The sequence below is a fragment of the Macaca nemestrina genome, chromosome 12 (assembly GCF_043159975.1).
Source record: "Macaca nemestrina isolate mMacNem1 chromosome 12, mMacNem.hap1, whole genome shotgun sequence".
Classification (NCBI taxonomy): domain Eukaryota; kingdom Metazoa; phylum Chordata; class Mammalia; order Primates; family Cercopithecidae; genus Macaca; species Macaca nemestrina.
This window is the reverse complement of record NC_092136.1, coordinates 30234187-30253096: the sequence shown is the minus strand read 5'-3', so window position 1 is coordinate 30253096 and position 18910 is coordinate 30234187. Positions and strand designations below refer to the sequence as shown.

Sequence of the window (18910 nt, the reverse complement as noted above, 5' to 3'; positions counted from 1 at the left end):
ACCATGCCTGGCTAATTTGTTTTTATTTTTAGTAGAAATGAGGTTTCACCATGTTAGCCAGGCTGGTCTCAATCTCCTGACCTCAAGTGATCCACCTGCCTCAGCCTCCCAAAGTGCTGGGATTACAGACGTGAGTCACCGCGCCCAGCCATGAATTTAAATTTTAAATGGCAATTTTAATAGTCACAGTACCCTAGAAGGCTTATAGCCTAATGTTAGTATATCAAATGCTTTTTACAAGACTGATATTCACAGACACTGATTCCTTCTAATTTCCACAGTGGTAAGGAGAGATTTTCCATGATTCTCCATGGATTAGACAATTAAGTCACCCAATTCTCATCCTTGGTTTTCTTCAAAAATACTCACCCATATAAATCTCATTTATGTCCATACATTTTTCTCAGTCTTTAGGCTTAATGTTAAGAACTAAAGCATTTGTTGAAGCAAGCGGATCACTTGGGGTCAGGAGTCTGAGACTAGCCAGGCCAACATGGTGAAACCCCGTCTCTACTAAAAATACAAAAAATTAGCCAGGCATGGTGGCAGATGCCTGTAGTCTCAGCTACTCGGGAGACTAAGGCATGAGAATCACTTGAACCCAGGAATTGGAGGTTGCAGTGAGCCAAAATCATGCCACCGCACTCCAGCCTGGGCAACAGAACGAGGCTCTGTCCCCCAAAAAAGAACTAAAGCATTTAGAATCATAGTGGCAGTGGTGGTGGTGGTGATGGTGATGGTGATGGTGATAATGATGGTGATGGGATGGCGACGGTAATGGTGATTTTGGTAGTGGGAGTATTGGTGTGGCATTTCAGCAAATGTTGTTTTCATTTGTTTTAACCATCAGCCAAGGAACAAAGCAATCTGTCTCTTCAACATAATTACACAGGTGACTAAGTGTTACCCACTTCCACCTTCTCTAATCAAGGAAATGGTGATGATCAGGTTACTATAGACTCCTTATAAGGTGCCTTCATAATGGATAACTGCAGCCATTTATGTAAGCATTGTCCTGTGGTCAAAAAAAAAAAAAAAAGATTCCAGTATACTTTTGAAAAATGGGGGTGGGGGAGGGAGTTTTAATATGCTGCATTCAAGATTTGACCTGTGGATTTAGATTTTAGCAATTAATGAGGTTGACTTAATCTAAAGCTTTCTGGTGATAGATGTTTGAGAAGTTAGGATTATATTAATTCGTCATGTTGAAACCACAGATTTAACTTTAAAAAATATTATTTTAAACTTATTATAATACCCATATTCCAATACACATTATTCATGTTAGCTATCATCTCACCATTTCCTTTTTTACTTATTTTTAATTTTTTTTGAAAATAAGTAGTTAACTTTTCTCTTTGAATCTTTACATCATTCAATCCCAAGATTCCTTATTGCATACTAATTTCCTGCCGCCAAGAAATCTGTTTCATGCCCTAAGCCAGCGTACGCCCATTTCCAGTGATTACATTTCTCATAATCCAATTCATATTGTCCTTATTTAAAATATACAATGTCTAGTCTCAACCTCAGACCTGCAAAGGTATCACAATATTTTTGTTAGCATGTTCTTTACCACAGTTCTTGGATTTCTACCAAAACCAAGTTTCTACAAAACTTCCTGTGGTCATCCTTCTTCGCCTTTGCTGCCCTAGTTTCCTTAATTCTGATTAAAGCTCTAGCTCATTTATCCGTGGATTAAGCAATGAACAGTAATTAATATTGTGCACCCATTCAAGGCTGTTTTGCCATCATTTTTTGGAATACCTTAAAAAGACTAAACTTTGCGATAGGCTGTATAGGAATGCAAAGGTAAGGAAATGCAGACGGGAGTGTAAGTGAAAACATGCAGTACTGACCTTCCTGATTGCTCATTACAGGAGACCAAGATGCATTCTACCCCAGTGGGGGGTCCCGTACCACTCATGGATCTGAATCAGCTGGTGAGTTCAAAACCGCTTCAGTCATGTACTGTTATAATCATTGAGCCTGACGATGACGACTAATGAAGTATGAGTCAGTGTCTCCAGAGAAGTGGTTCTCAAACCTTCTTAGCATACATCACAATTACAGGGATGGCTTATTAAATCACAGCGCTGGACCCCACCCTTAAGGCTCCTGATTCAGTAGGTCAGGGGTGGAGCCCAAGCATTTGCATTTCTAATCAGATCCCTGGTAATGCTGACACTGCTGGGACAGGGATTGCACTTTGAGAACTACTGCTCTGGAGAAAAGCCTTGCACTGAAAACCTCAGGAAGAATTCAGGCAGTGTCCCAATTTAACATTGCACTACACCAGAGTGAGTAAGAGCATGAGTTTTGTAGCAAAAATGGCCTGAGAACGATTCCAGCCCTCTACATATTAACTGAGCAAGATGCTTTAAAGGGTCTGAGACAAAATTTCTCAAGTAATAAACTTGGAATAATAATAATTGTCACAGGACATTGTTTCAAAGACTAAATGATAGAATACATGCAAAGCATTTAGCATCATCCTGGCACATGATATCATCACTGGTATTTGTTGGGAATTTGCTGTGTGCCAACAGTATCTTCCTAAACACTTTACATGTATTAAGTTGGGCCAAATGGAACTGCCATTATTGTAGGTCAAGAACAGGTCAATATCAGCGAGGCACAGTGGCTCACACCTGTAATCCCAGCACTTTGGGAGGCCGAGGCGGGTGGATCACGAGCTCAGGAGTTCGAGACCAGCCTGACCAACATGGTGAAACCCTGTCTCTACTAAAAGTACAAAAATTAGCCGGGTGTGGTGGCACGCACCTATAATCCCAGCTACTCGGGAGGCTGAGGCGGGAGAATTGCTTGGACCTGGAAAGCAGAGGTTGCAGCGAGTCAAGATCGCACTGCTGCACTCCAGTCTGGGTGACAGAGCAACACTCTGCCTCAAAAAAAAAGAAAAAGAAAAAGAAAAAGAAAAGAAAAGTTGATATCAGCAAATGTATAGAGTTTATCTAGTATGAACTCATTCAGTCATCCTACAAACTCTGTGACATAGGTAAGTACTGTTATTATCCCCATGTTACAGATGAGGAAACTAAGGCTCAGAGTGTCAGAGTTGACAGGGCCAGGGAGTGACAGAGCCACCTTTCAAGCCTGGAGGGTCTCATATTACTTCTCATAGCACAGTCTGGAGAAAGCATTCCATAATGCCCATAATTACTGCCAGGCGTGAATTCGTAAATAGACTCCTGTTTGTTGTGATTCAGATCACATCCCTGCAAACCTTACCCCAGACTGCAAAAGTCTGGCATGAGGTAGGTTTACTAATGACTTCTACTGCTGGGCTGCTGGGAGGTTCTGCCAGTGCTGCTTTACTGTGGTCTCCCTGAACATCATAAATCCAGGTGACCCCATGTAAATGATTTAAGCCGTATCAATTACTGCCTTCCCTTTTTATGCCCAAGTTTGAGTGAGGCTCACCAACAGGTTTAATGTTTACACATTGAAACAAATATGAAGATGGATATTTACATGGTGGCTTTCACAATAACTCTCTATGGAGGAGCACTAGGAGGTAGGGATTCATTAGAGATGCCTCTGAATTAGAGACAGAAGTCACAGGTTCACTGGGGACCTTAGGCAGGGCACTTAACCTTTCCCAGACTCAGTTTCCTTGTTAGGAAAAAGGAGATCAGATCATCTGCCTCAGTTGCTTCCTAGAGTTCTTGTGAGGAAGACAGGGTACCAGAAGTGCGAAAGTACTCTGAAACAGTGGGGAGTTATTAAGGGGCATGATCTCTAAAACCAAGAGACCCCAGCCACTCTGTAAGTGTGATTCTTTAACCATCAGTGCAGACATCACCTAGGAACTTGTTGGAAATGCAGAATCCCTGGCCAACCCAGACCTACTGAATCAGGATCTGCATTTTAACTATACTCTCCCACCCAGGTGGTTTACACGCACATTAAAGTTTGGCGACTTAGACTGTGCTAGACTGGTTTTCTCACCATTAAAGCCAATTGAACGATCTCTGTGCACAGGTCTCAGATTACATGTCATCTCCCAACAGGAATATCAAGTGCTCCTCTCTGTGGAACTTGCTATTGTGGCCAGTCCTACCCTGGCTGGATTTGTAGACATCTAGGGCACAAGGCAAGCCCTGCTGTCTCACATCCATCCTCTGTGGCTTTTGCTTGAAGTGAGAATCAGGCGGACAGGAGCCAGTCTCTTTTGTTTGGCTTCTGAGCAGGTGTCTATTGTTCAAACAGGAGGTTTCATCTTGTTGCACACACACCCAGATCTTTTCTTGCTGGGAGCACTTCTTTTTTTTTTTTGAAAATGAAAATAAAGAGATTATGATCCATTAATGGCCTCTTTTTTAAATATCAAAGGCTTATGTGAGTCAGAAAAAATAAAATAAAAAAACAGTGAGAGTGACTATACCTCCTGGGGAGTTTTCAAGGCCAAAGATCTTTAGTTTAAGTGGCCAATGTCCCATGACTTGGGCAGGTGAAAACCTGCCAACCACCAAGGACACTGGAAAGCATGTAGGGAAAGGGCCTTGGATTGTTTTGGAGGTTTGTAAAGTCAGAGGCCGCTGTCAACATAGGATGGGGGATGTTGAAACACCTAGATGTCTGGTAGGAACTTGTTTTGCTCCCTTTTAAGTTTTAACAAAAGCATCAAATTGCATAAACAAGAGCTATCATGTCCCCATATAACCATCGTAATCAAGATTTCATTGTGCACAGCCTAAAGTTTGGCTCCATGAGGAAAGCTCTCATTTAAGACCCCACCATCTTCATCCATTGATCAGCCTTCAGGATTCTACAATGGGCTTCCCTTTGGTAGGAAAAAAAGTTCATTTTGGTGGGACACTTTCACATTTTGTTTTGAAGCAATGGAGGAAGAATTTTTTAAAATCTATGAACCTTTCATTTTGATGAGTCTCTTCACAAGATGTCTTAGAAGTTTCTTTTTGAAAAAAATTATTTATTTATTTATTTATTTATTTATTTATTTATTATTTTTATTTTTAATAGGGACAGGATCTCCCTATGTTTCCCAGGCTGGTCTCAAACTCCTGGGCTCAAGTGATCCTCCTGTCTCCGCCTCCCAAAGTGCTGGGATTACAGGTGTGAGCCACCGTGCCCAGCTTCTTAGAAGGTTCTTTTAGAACCATTGTGTCTCCCTCATTTGGATAGGCCTCCATTTCTGACTTGAGGATTGTCTGTCTTGTGATGCTTCCTCCCAGTTTAAGGCATTTTGTTCATTTCCTTATTTTGCTTTTTAGCAGTAGAAAATGTTGATTCTTCTAACAAGGTGTGTTTCAGTAATATATTAGCAGGGACTCTAATAGGGTGATTTTTCATAGTCAGAAAGGGCCACTGCTGCCAAACTCCTTATTTATTTATTTATTTAGAGATGGCGTCTCGCTCTGTCATCAGGCTGGAGTGCAGTGGCACAATCTCAGCTCACTGCAATCTCTGCCTCCCGAGTTCAGGCAATTCCCCTGCCTCAGCCTCCCGTAGCTGGGACTACAGGTGCCCGCCACCACGCCTGGCTAATTTTTGTATTTTTAGTAGAGACAGGGTTTAACTGTGTTGGCCAGGCTGGTCTCTATCTCTTGACCTCGTGATCGACTTGCTTCGGTCTCCCAAAGTTCTGGGATTACAGGTGTGAGCAAACTCCTTATTTTATAGCGTTTATGTTGGCTCCTATGATGCTATTGGATGGGATTTTCAGGTTCCCTTTGGGCTTTCTGGAGTGTGTGAGTCCCCTGGGGGTCTTGTTAAAATGAAGATTCTGATTGGTAGCTTTGAGATGAGGCATAAGATTCTGCGTGTCTAGCGATCTCCTCAGGTATGCCTGTCCTGATGGTCCGAGAGCCACACTTTGAGTAGCAAGGTCCTAAATTTAAAATAGAAATAACAACCACACACAACTACCAATACCATGTACTTCTTTAAATGTCTGTAAAATTATGATGAACAGGATTCTATTATCCCCATCTTACAAGTGCGAAAAGAGAGACTTGGAGAAGGTAAATTAACCCATTACACATGGCTAGTTAGCAAGAGACAGCGGTGAGACTCAAATCCAGGGTTATCCAGCTCTAGACCCCAAAGTCCTGAACACTGTACAACACTGCTGCGGAGAATTCTCATGTTCCTTGATACAAAATAACATTACCAAGCCTTAGCCTTAATCAAACCAGGGTGGCGAGGGGGGATATCTTTTGTGTAATGCTTTATAAACATCTGCAGCTTGAATCCATAAATGGCTTCTCAGTGATTAAGAATGTGGACAGCTGCCCTTTCTGCAGCTCCACAAGGAACTCATGGTTACTCATTGCAAACTTTGGTTCAGAGATGTTGTTTTTCCCCTTAGGACACTCACATGGGAGTCAAGAAGGTGGGGCAAACACAACCTCTGGTCCTGTAAGGACACCCCAAATTCCAGGTGAGTTTCCAACTGTGAGGCAGAAAAACACGCTGAAAGTAGCTTTCTCTGAATGTCCCAGCAAGGAAGAAGAGACCCGTTTGAAAGCACATTCTCTGCAATGCCCAACATATGAATCTGATTGCTCCTCTTTACAAGTTAAAGGATGAGTGAGAGTACTGCAGCCTCTTGGTAGGAAAAGATGGAATAGTCTTCTCTTCCTGGGTTCTGCAAACTAGCTGAGCTCATACTCAGATCTGTCCCTGGCCTGTCCCAGAGAAGTGTCATGTTAGTTACTAAAGCTTCCTTCCTAAGTGAATGATCGCCAAGAGGACCCCATGTCATTCCTAGGTCCTTTCTATCCCAATCCAATTTTCCCTTATTTCTGGGGTCCAAAGTGAAGCATGTAATTTTCCTCTTACAATTACAGACAGGGAGGAGCCACAAGAGCATTTATGTTAGATGGAGTGAAAACTTTCTTTTGGTTCCCCAACTAATTTTTTTTTTGGTCGAGGGACCGCCTGCTGATGTGGACAGAATAAACTTTTCAGAAAGTATGACATGTGCAGTGAGGAGGCTGGGACACCTGGTTCTCCTGAGCATCAAGACAAGGCATTTGTTGCAAATTCTTTATTTGACTTGGAATCAAAATTGATTTGTCAAGGAGAATTACTAAAGGGAATCATCTCCTAAGGTTGTAAATTACCTTTTTAATTCTCTACCCTTCAGAGGTCTCCAAACTGAGTCTCCCTTGGGGAAAGAGAAGAATGTGTCTTGCACCTTTCTCCTTTGTCCCAGCTTGCCTAAGCACACCTGAAGACAGACCAGACAGAGAGAGGGGTGGGCTGCCCTGGGGGAGAGCGGAGGGGAAGCCTTAGCTGTCATCAGGCAGCAAGATTCTTCCCAGCTCCAGGGGTAGTGCAGGTGGGACATCTCAGGCTGGAGACCAGGGCCACTGTGGGCAGGAGTAGACAGGAAGAACAGAAATGGGGCCCTCCTGTCAGTCTCCTCCACTTCTGACTCTACCTCCCTCTCCAAACTCATCTGAACCAGGAAAAGGTGAGGCAAAGGTAGTGCTGAGCAGGAAATCAGAGGTAAACCAAGATTTCCAAGAAGAAAACAGATGATGAGACTTTCCATGTGTCTTCTTTCTCAAGCCCTGGTTCATGGCACACATATACAACCCACTTTGCAGCTGAATTTAGGAGAGTTGTCAAGTCAGATTTTAGTCCTACAAGAGCCTGATTTCAAAATGTGTAGAATATTAATCCACAAGTGATATGTAATTATTGAAGACATTTGAAAAAATACAACTAGATAAAATAATGGAAATATAAATCACTTATCGATCTCACCATCCAGAAATACCATGGTTACCATTTTAATATACGTCTTTAATTTAATTTTATTTTATTTTATTTTATTTTATTTTATTTTATTTTTGAGATGGAGTCTTGCTCTGTCACCCAGGCTGGAATGCGGTGGCACGACCTCGGCTCACTGCAACCTCCGCTTCCTGAGTTCAAGCGATTCTCCTGCCTCAGCCCCCTGAGTAGCTGAGAATACAGCATGCCACCACGCCCAGCTAATTTTTGTAATTTTAGAGATGGGGTTTCACCATGTTGGTCAGGCTGGTCTCGAACTCCTGACCTCGTGATTCACCCACCTCAGCCTCCCAAAGTGCTGGAATTATAGGCGTGAGCCAGCGCGCCTGGCCTTTCCTGTCATTTTAAAATGTAAAATATATACCAAAATGTGATTGTGCCTTACATGGTGTTTAGCAAACATTGCCTACTGGTTAACCATGGCTTCCATGTCATTGAATATTTCCTCCTTGTATTGTAGTGCATAATGCAATAGATGTACCCTAATTTATTTAACCAATCCTTTATTGTCTCCATTTTTGTTTTTTAATACAATGTAAGGTGGATAGGTTGGTGCTCTTATACAGGAAAAAATGTTCCTTTCAAAAGAAGCCTACATTTCCTTTTATCTGTTTAATAATATTATACCAAAGGCATCTACAAGATTCAACAAGTCATCCTGTCCTTTTTTAGAAACATAGTTCTCCTGAAGGGACTTAAAAATCCTGACTGATGATAAAAGATTAAAGCAAGAAGGCTGTTGGACAAATACGTATAGCAAATTGCTCTTCCAGAATTACCTGCCTATTGGCTGGACCTGTTGACCAGACCCCCCTGCAGCGCTGACTGGTGCTTGTTTGAACTAGGTCAATTATAAAGTGCATTTTTGTTTTTACAAAGTGTGTCTCTGAAGCTCATACATGTCATTTAATTTACTCACACCAGAATGGCTGATCATCTTGGCATCCCTCTTGGCCTTGGCTTTGATTCTTGCAGTTTGCATTGCAGTCAACAGTCGAAGAAGGTAAGGGGCTGTCCTGGGGGCCTTCACCTTGGAAAGGGCATCATTTAAACTTTATATCCTTGCTGCTCAGAGTGTAGTCCCTGGAACCAGCAGCCTGGGCACGCTGGGAGTTTGTTGGAAATACACAATCTCAAACCCAACCCCAGACCTCCTATGGCAGAGTCTGCATCCTAACAAGATTCCAGTGATTCATGTGCATGGTGCAGCTTAAGACATCTTTCTCTGCCCCGGTTTTTAAAGACAGGAGACACCTGTGATTGTTTGGCTCATCACTTTTAAGTAGTGGTTGAATGCTTTGTGATTTTACATGTTTTTTAGGGTTAAACCTCATGCAGACTCTATCTGATAAAAGTTATGAAGTATCTCACCAGGAAGGCATACAAAAGTATATACTCATTCATTGATTTGTGAAATATTGATTAAATACATTCACGATGCACAAATATTGTATAAAGATTCAGTGATTCATCATCCCCTGTAGCCTCTCTGAGGTCCAGGGAATGTTTAAGAACTTTTACCAGAAGGAGGTATTGGCTTTGTGCTTTTGTTTGTTGTTTGCTGTTTGTAATGATATCATTTTTTGTTTTCTGGGAACTGTAGTTGAAGAGATTCAGGTATACACACAATAGTAATTCTAGCAACAGAGGAAATGAACTTTAACAGGGGCATAAATCTAAATTTATAAAAGTATAAATCTAAATTTCTTACCCAAGACACTTTAAAGATACATTATTTTTCTCCAGGACATAATTCATAGGAATATTAAATCTTTTGTAAATGTCCCTTTAGATGGTTTCTCATAAGGTAAAAGAACCTTATTTCCAAGCAGGGCCACATTTATTGTGTCCCCAGATCACCTCACAGGGCAGAAAAATGCCCCTCAGTCTGGGAGAAGACCTAGAGAGAATTATGGACTCCTTACTGGCTTTTGGAAAGCAACCAACAGCTAATTCCAACACCATGGGCAGCCCATACAGTCTCTAATTATCTGAGAAAATCAAATGATGCTGTTATATAATTATGCTGGTACAAGTTAATAAAAGTGCCATATTACAGTTAAATAGCTATGTTGCTATCTATACCATTCAGGGCATAATTTTAAAAAGTAGTTATGATAGCTGATTGTATAAGGAACAAAACTGAGAGAAAAAATCTAAAAGGCTGCCTATGATTGAATGGAAGATTTTTTTTTTAGTTGAATTTAAATAATGTGACTTGGGGGAGTCTTTACAAAGAGTCTTTATACTTCCCTTCAGCTTCCTTGTTTTCCCTCGGATTACTTTTGCTCAATTAAATATGAATTTCCTATTGTGTGCAATCAGCCCTTTATTGCCAAGCCCTAGCATGCACCACTTTTGCTCACATACACAGTCCATAAGCTTTGCACATGTCACCATAGAAACGCTGGCACGGATGCTGTCAACATTCAGGGAGACCTCAGAGAAGCATCTCAGCTGTCCCCAAGAGCAGCTGGAGTCCATACATTGGAGCTGGGTATCTCCCCCATCGTCTGTGTCTTGTCAGCAGCAGACAGCAGAGAAGGGGCCTCACTCCTGCCCTCTCCCTCCTCCCAAGACCACAGTCACCCTGGTAACCGGCAAACAGGGACACACAGGGTCCGGCACAGCGAGTATCTCACCAGGAAAGTAGCTGCTTGGACACCATAGATCACTATGTCCTGATTTGATAATTGAAAACAGATTTGCCACGCAGCTAAAGGGTGGTTAACAGCTGCACAGGCCCCTTAATGGGCTCTGTGATTCTGAAGCTGTCAACCCATTTCTAATCCCCTTCAAAGGCTGGGGCTTTTCTGCTTTGAGTGTCACATTTAAGAGAAAGAGATACAGAATCCTGTTTTCATCAGAGAAAGGTTGGTTGAAAATGGGGCCTCCAATGAGTGTTCATTTATTCAGCAAACATCTTTTGAGTGGCTCCTGTGACTACCAGCCCTGGCAAGGAGAAAGAGAAGGTAAAAAACAAAAAGAGTACCATCCCTTTTTTAAAAGAATCTTGAGGTTTAGTGGCAGTATTGGCCTCTTGAATTTGAATTGGCTAATATTTATTGAGAACCCCTGTGCCAGACACTGTTATATAAATTATGGTTAAAAGACAAAAGTGGAAAATCATTAGTCTCTGAAGTTGACATACAAGGATGGCTCATGGGCTTGCATGATGAAGTGATCTGTGAGTCACGTTGTCTTAAAGATGCTGGCTTGGGGGTTCTATTACTTCTTCAGCTTTTTCCACTGCTGCCATCATCCACAACAGCTTTCCTTGCTGTTCCTCATGTCACCTGACTCCTTGAATTACAGCTCTCCACGGGAAATCATGCTTTATTCCCTCTCTGTGAGAGCACATAATTATTTTAGGAGTCAACTGGGTTGATAGATACTGGGTGAGGCTCCAGAGAAGATTTTCCTTTAAAGAATGTATCTGGGCCAGGTGCAGTGGCTTACGCAATGGCTCACACCAGGTGCAGTGGCTCACTTTGGGAGGCCGAGGCAGTGGATTACTTGAGCCTAGGAGTTCAAGACCAGCCCGGGCAACATGGTGAAACACCGTCTCTACAAAAAAGACAAAAATTAGCTGAGCGTAGTGGCGCATGCCTGTGGTCTCAGCTACTTGGGAGGTTGAGGTGGAAGAATCGCTTGAGCCCCAGGAGGTAGAGGCAGCAGTGAGCCACGATAGTGCCACTACAGCCTGGGCAACAGAGTGAGACCCTGTCTCAAACAAACAAACAAACAAAAACCCATCTGAATTGTCTGAAGAGGAGAAAAAAACATGAGGACTTTACTATGCGCTGCTTGTACATAAAAACTGTTCACCAGCCTTCACTTTAATGGGAATAATCGTGTTTTCTATAAACCCCAGCAGGCAGTCACCCACACTCCAATCAGTAGGTCTTTTCTACGCATCGCCATAATTTAGAAATATTTTCATTCTCTTATGCTCCACAGGAGCTCCTGTAATCTGAGCTCACCCAACTTCCTCCTGCTGTCTAGAACAGTGCTATGCAATAGAACTTTCTGTGATGATGGAAATGTTCTATATCTCCACTGTCCAATATATAACTACTAGCCAATTGTGGCTACTGAGCACTTGAACTGTGGCTAGTTTGACTGAAGAAGTGAATTTTTAATTTCATTTCATTGTAATTAGTTTAAATTCAAATAGCCACATGTGGCTGGTGGCTACTATATTGGATGGCACAGCTCTAAAACAGTGCAAAATAAATCCCTAAATATCTTTAAGGATTGTCAGGTAGAAGAGTCATGAGATCAGTTGCCAAGTTACCCACCTAAATCTTTTGAGATAAATTCTGCCATGCCATAAAACTATGTTACCTGGCGTCTAAACCCCAGCCAGCCTGCCCTCCCTTTCCTGGTGAGGTCCCAGTCTGCCTCCTTCACACACTGTGTGATTGCTGTGTGCTCAGCTAATGCCTGAGATTTAAGGGAAGAGGAGAAAAAGGTAAGATACAGATCCACGAGGACCTCTGATCTTCAGAGTCAGAAAATCCAAGCTGTGGCTGGGCACAGTGGCTCACACGTGTAATCCCAGCACTTTGGGAGGCCAAGGCAGGCAGATCACTTGAAGTCAGGAGTTTGAGACCAGCGTGGCCAACATGGAGAAATCCTATCTCTACTAAAAATACAAAAATTAGCCAGGTGTGGTGGTGGGTGCCTGTAATCCCAGCTACTCGGGTGACTGAGGCAGGAGAATTGCTTGAACCCAGGAGGTGGAGGTTGCAGTGAGCCGAGATTGTGCCATTGCACCCCAGCCTGGTTGATGAAGTGAGACTTTATAAAACAAACAAAAAAACAGAAAATTCAAGCTGTGATTCTTGCAGTGCCATAACTAGCTGTGAATTTGGACAATACCCTTGACTTCTTGGACTTGGTGTCCAGTTCACATAATGAAGAAGCTGGGCTAGCTCATCTCTGAAGCTCCTTCAGGTCTAGTGCTCATTCTTAAATTCTTATAACTAAGAAGAACTTAAAAATTTGAATTTGTCTTTTAAAAGTACTTATTAGATGCCTAGAGCACTGAATATTGGAATGAGTTATTTATGAGAATCATCCTACCCTCCTGAAAGTACTCAGACAGATAGAAACACATAAATCCAAAGGGAAATGCTGGCCAGCCAAAACCTAAGCACAATATTCCTGTGTTCTATAGGTCAAATGTTATCCACTGTCAAGATCAGCTTCATTTAGATTAACAAAATTAATCCCCACCCACTCCCATGCACAGACACATTTTTTATGCTCATAAATCACTTTCCCACAATATTTCATTCCATCCCTCAACCACCCATTGGTTAGGCAAATGGGAATGACTTTAACTAGACAACTTTCCTCCAAAGAACACAGGGACCAGAGAATTGGAAGTAACACGAGCAGCATTCTACCTTGAGCCTTTTAAATCCTCTTCATAGTAAATAATAACGAGGTAGGTGGAGGAAGCCAGGAGAAACAAACAAAATTCATTTCATATGGCTTTTGTTATATTAACAATTATAGACAGCACTTGAAAGCTTATTGTGCTCCAGATACTGTTTTAAGTGTTATCCCAAACCTTAGTTTCCTTACCCTGCATAAGAGCAAGAACAACAATTATTTCCTTATCCTTCATAAGAGCAAGAATAATAACAATAGACTCATTTATTTAGTGACAGTCTCTGTTTCAAGGGCTTTTCACAATCCTATGATATTGCTACTCTTAATAACCTGGTATTATTGATGCAAAACTGAGGCTCGGAGAGGTTAAGTGAGTTGCCCCAGGTCACACAGCAGGAAGTTCTCAAAACCAGGCCTTCCAAGCCCCTTTTCTTTTCTTTCTTTCTTTTTTTTCTTTTTCTTTTTCTTTTCTTTTTTCTTTTTTTTTTTTTTTTGAGATGGAGTCTTACTGTGTCACCCACCTGCACCTGGCCTCCAAGGCCCTTTTTTTGACCATGCATCCTGCTGGACTCCATCTGTATTCCTGGTTCCCATGAATCTGTTTCACGGTTCAAGCATCCTTCCCCCAACTCCTCATCAAGCCTCATGCCAGAGGAGACAGGATCTACCTCCTGTTGAGGAGGTATAATTTCTATTTCCCCAAACAAGAACTTAAAGTTTATGGCCTTGGCAGTCCTACAGGGAATGGTCCATGATCATGAATAATAGATGCTTTGTCTCTATTACCCCAAATATCCAGAGGCAAAGTGAACAATTCTGACTTCATACTGTTTCCAAATCTCCAGAGGGCTGGCAGCATTGACAGAGCCAGGCAGAGCCCAGACTTTGGTCATAAAGGCCTGGATTTTAATATTGGCTCTGTCATTCTTACTCTCTATGTGACCTCGAGCAAGTTATTAAACCTCTTTTGGCCTCAGTTTCCACTGCTGTATTATGGGAACAATAGCTGCTTTGAAAGAGTCTTGTAAGAATTATAGAAAATTACATGTAAAGTGGCTGGCATTCAGGAGGTAATCTGCTTCCCTGCATCCCCATCTTGCTTGTAGTTGTGAAGCTGTGCAACTTTGCTTCCTCTAAGCATAGTCTGACTTGTATATGTGTAGCAGCGATGTGTTACAGGAAAGAGGAAGCATTGTGTCAGCCTGGCTGGGGTGAAGCAATGGACAGTAACCAGGGAAAAGATCAAGGTCTTGCTCTTCCATGGCAATTTTCTTTTGCGTTTGAGTCTTAAGTAATGTTAAAGTAATGAGAATAATTCGTCTTATGTTATTAAACTTCCTATATAAGGGTTATATGGGAGTTAACCAATGTTAGGAAAACATCACGATGGCCTTACACCTCTAGAAAAATGTTTTATTCTTCTCAGTACATTCAGTAATAACGCTGACAAGGCCGACAAAGTGTTGACTGGGAGAGGAAGTTATTGGACTTTCTTGAATATACAAATCAGAATGATTTACAATCATCATGTTGATGGTTTATCTAAATCTGCAGAAACTGCCAACATGCTTAAAAGAGGCAAACATTTCCATTATAAAGTATGATAGAAGGCAAATCAGAACTTGAGAGTAAGACAGACCAGGGTTTGAATCCTCTTTTCTTACTTGCTGAGTTACTTGGGGGAAGTTACTGAATTTTCTGATCCCCAAGGTTTCTTCTCTTGGATTAGGGGGATAATAATAATAACACCAGCTTCCTGGAGTTGTAGTTGCTGATTTGCAAAGTTGACTGTGCAGAGAAGCCCCCTGAGGAGTTGTGAACCACAGATACTGGGCTCCAACCCTAGAGTTTTCTGATTCAGTAGGTTTGGGGTGGGGCTGAGAATTTGTATTTCTAACAGGTTCCAAGAGGATGCTCTTGCTGCTGGTCCAGGGACCTCACTTTGAGGAGTGCTGGTTGTTAAGAGTCTGGTCATTAAGTGCTGGTTGTTAGTTGTTAAAGTAGAGAAGACACCTAGTACAGTGCTTGGCACACACTAAAGCCATCATAAACCATAGTGATCCTCATGATGGTGCTCAATAATGATGACGATCTGATGCCTGAGTCGCTGCACTCTTTCTCATATGGTACATTTTTTAAATTATTAGGTGTGGGCAGAAGAAAAAGCTAGTGATCAACAGTGGCAATGGAGCTGTGGATGATAGAAAGCCAAGTGGACTCAATGGAGAGGCCAGCAAGTCTCAGGAAATGGTGCATTTGGTGAACAAGGAGCCATCAGAAACTCCAGACCAGTTTATGACAGCTGATGAGACAAGGAACCTGCAGAACGTGGACATGAAGATTGGGGTGTAACACCTACACCGTTATCTTGGAAAGAAACAACCGTTGGAAACATAACCATTACAGGGAGCTGGGACACTTAACAGATGCAATGTGCTACTGATTGTTTCATTGGGAATCTTTTTTAGCAGAAAATTTTCTACTCTTTTTGTTTTTTGTGTTTTGTTCTTTAAAGTCAGGTCCAATTTGTAAAAACAGCATTGCTTTCTGAAATTAAGGCCCAATTAATAATCAGCAAGAATTTGATTGTTCCAGTTCCCACGTGGAGGACTATCATCCCTCAGGTGTGCTGTGGATGACTTCTAACAAAAACTACACATACATATTCCTGATTGCCAACATTTCCCCCACCAGCTAAGGACATTCCCCAGGGCTAATAGGGCCTGGTCCCTGGGAGGAAATTTGAATGGGTCCATTTTGCCCTTCCAGTATCCTAATCCCTGGGCATTGATTTCCAGTGAGGTTGGGGGTTGTGGTGTACTAGTTACACATCTCCTTCAACAGACCCCCCTAGAAATTTTTCAGATGCTTCGGGGAGACACACAAAGGGTGAAGCTATTTATCTGTAGTAAACTATTTATCTGTGTTTTCAAAATATTAAACCCTGGAGGTCCTTTGATCAGTATAATTTTTTAAAGTTACTTTGTCAGAAGCACAAAAGGGTTTAAACTGATTCATAATAAACATCTGTACTTCTTCCATCTTCACTTTTTGTGCTGTGATTTTTCAGTTTCTAAACCAGCACTGTCTGGATCCCTACAATGTATCAGGAAGAGCTGAGGATGGTAAGAAGACTCTTCTAAGTCTTCATCTCAGAGACCCTGAGTTCCCACTCAGACCCTCTCAGCCATATGTCATGGAAGATCAAGGAAGGCAGCACTGTTTAGTTTTTGACACTTTCCGAAGGTTTTCTGTCCTGTCCTGGAATCAGAGTTGGATGCTGAGGAGCTTCGGACTCTGTTATGGTTTAATGGCCAACTGTTCTCTCCTGTCAAAGGTTTTGCAAAGTCACATTAAGTTTGCATGACTTGTTATCCCTGGGGCCCTATTTCATAGAGGCTGGCCCTATTAGTGATTTACAAAAACAATATGGAAGTGCCTTTTGATGTCTTACAATAGGAGAAGAAGCCAATGGAAATGAAAGAGATTGGCGGGGGAAGGATGATGCAGTGTAGATCCTGTTTGACATTTTTATGGCTGTATTTGTAAACTTAAACTTTGACACATCAGTGTCTGCTCTTGATGCAGTTGCTATTTAGGTTGAGTTAAGTGCCTGGGGAGTCCCTCAAAAGGTTACAGGGATTCCCATCATTGGAATCTTATTACCAGATAGGCAAGTTTATGACCAAACAAGTGAGTACTGACTTTATGCTCTAATCCCATATTATCTCCCACTTGGCAAGTCCTTTGTGGCATTTATTCATCAAGCAGGGTGTCCGATTGGTCCTAGAACTTCCAAAGGCTGCTTGTAATAGAAGCCATTGCATCTATAAAGCAACAGCTCCTATTAAATGGTATCTCCTTTCTGAGGCTCCCACTAAAAGTCATTTGTTACCTAAACTTATATGCTTAACGGGCAATGCTTCTCAGACCACAAAGCAGAAAGAAGAAGAAAAGCTCCCAACTAAATCAGGGCTGGGCTTAGAGTTGATCTGAAGAATATCTTTAAAGGAGAGATGCCAACTTTCTGCACTATTCCCAGCCTCTGCTCCTCCCTGTCTACTCTCTCCCCTCCCTCCTTCCCTCCACTTTGCCCCATAATCTTCAAAAACTTCCCTTCTTTTCTGTGAACATCATTGGCCAGTTCCATATTCAGTGGTCTGGGTTTCTTTTTATTTTCAATTTGAAAGAAACTGGACATTAGGTCACTATGTGTTGTTCCTGCCACTAGTGTGCAAGTGCCCCTTGTTTTCCCAGAGATTTACTGGGTCTGCCAGAGGCCCAGACAGGCTCACTCAAGCTCTTTAACTGAAATGCAACAAGTCACTCTGGGACAAGGTTCAAAATGGTTACACCAGCCTCTACCTGTCCCCCCAGGGAGAGAGGGGTAGTGATACAAGTCTCGTAGCCAGAGATGGTTTTCCACCCCTTCTAGATATTCCCAACAAAGAGGCTGAGACAGGAGATTATTTTCAATTTTATTTTGGAATTAAATACTTTTTTCCTTTATTACTGTTGTAGTCCCTCACTTGGATATACCTCTGTTTTCACGATAGAAATAAGAGAGGTCTAGAGCTTCTATTCCTTGGCCATTGTCAATGGAGAGCTGCCCAAGTCTTTACAAACCCTTGTAACATAAACATAGCCTGAAGTTTATGGAATAAGATGTATTCTCACTCTCTTGATCTCAAGGGCATAACTCTGGAAGCACAGCTTGACTACATGTCATTTTTACCAATGATTTTCCAGGTGACCTGAGCTAAGTCATTAAACTGGGTCTTGTTTATAAAAGTAAAAGGCCAACATTTAGTTATTTTGCAAAGCAACCTAAGAGCTTAAGATGTAATTTTTCCTGCAGTTGTAAATCTTTCATGTCTCCTGAGGACTTCCCTTAAAATTAGCTCTGAGTGAAAAATCAAATGAGACAAAAGACATCTTCAAATCCATATTTCAAGCCTGGTAGAATTGGCTTTTCTAGCAGAACCTTTCAAAAAGTTTTATATTGAGATTCATAACAACACCAAGAATTGATTTTGTAACCAACATTCATTCAATACTATTATATCAGGAGTAGGAGAGAGGAAACATTTGACTTATCTGGAAAAGCAAAATGTACTTAAGAACAAGAATAACATGGTCCATTTACCTTTATGTTATAGGTATGTCTTTGTGTAAATCATTTGTTTTGAGTTTTCAAAGAATAGCTCATTGTTCATTCTTGTACTGTACAATGACCACTGTTATTGTTACTTCGACTTTTCAGAGCATACCCTTCCTCTGGTTTTTGTATATTTATTGATGGATCAATAATAATGAGGAAAGCATGATATGTATATTGCTGAGTTGAAAGCACTTATTGGAAAATATTAAAAGGCTAACATTAAAAGACTAAAGGAAACAGACTCAGAAGTCTCTAATTTAAAAGAACGGGAGGCTGAGAGGGACAGAACTATGCTTATCTGGCACTGAATGGGTAATTTAGAGGAACAAAGTCAAAGGTATCTGAGGTGGCTGAAGCCTCACACTCATTTTATTTTTTAAAAAAGCAAAAACAAAATGGGTTTCTATCAACTTGAAAGTCTTCTTTTGGAGAAAATTTGGTTTTCTATGATTGATCTGTGGTTCACATGTTTCAAACTAAATGAGATATAGTAAAGTGTTCATTCTTTTAAAGCCAAGAACTACTCCTGGACTTCCAGTTAAAGAGAGGAGAGTA

At 41.5% G+C, this 18910-nt stretch overlaps 1 protein-coding gene across 11 annotated transcripts in view; it reads left to right on the top strand.

The window, feature by feature from the left end:
* LOC105471557 (CD44 molecule (IN blood group)) overlaps nucleotides 1–16241 on the top strand; it is an 89800-nt gene extending 73559 nt beyond the window's left edge. For all 11 annotated transcript variants that reach the window (XM_024789613.2, XM_011724085.3, XM_011724093.3 and 8 more), the window contains 4 exons: nucleotides 1881–1943; nucleotides 6356–6427; nucleotides 8716–8794; nucleotides 15342–16241. In XM_024789613.2, coding sequence (XP_024645381.1) covers nucleotides 1881–1943; nucleotides 6356–6427; nucleotides 8716–8794; nucleotides 15342–15546 — 419 coding nt within the window. In that variant the 3' untranslated portion in view covers nucleotides 15547–16241. The remainder of the gene's footprint in view (nucleotides 1–1880; nucleotides 1944–6355; nucleotides 6428–8715; nucleotides 8795–15341) is intronic.
* The last annotated feature ends 2669 nt before the right edge of the window (nucleotides 16242–18910 follow it).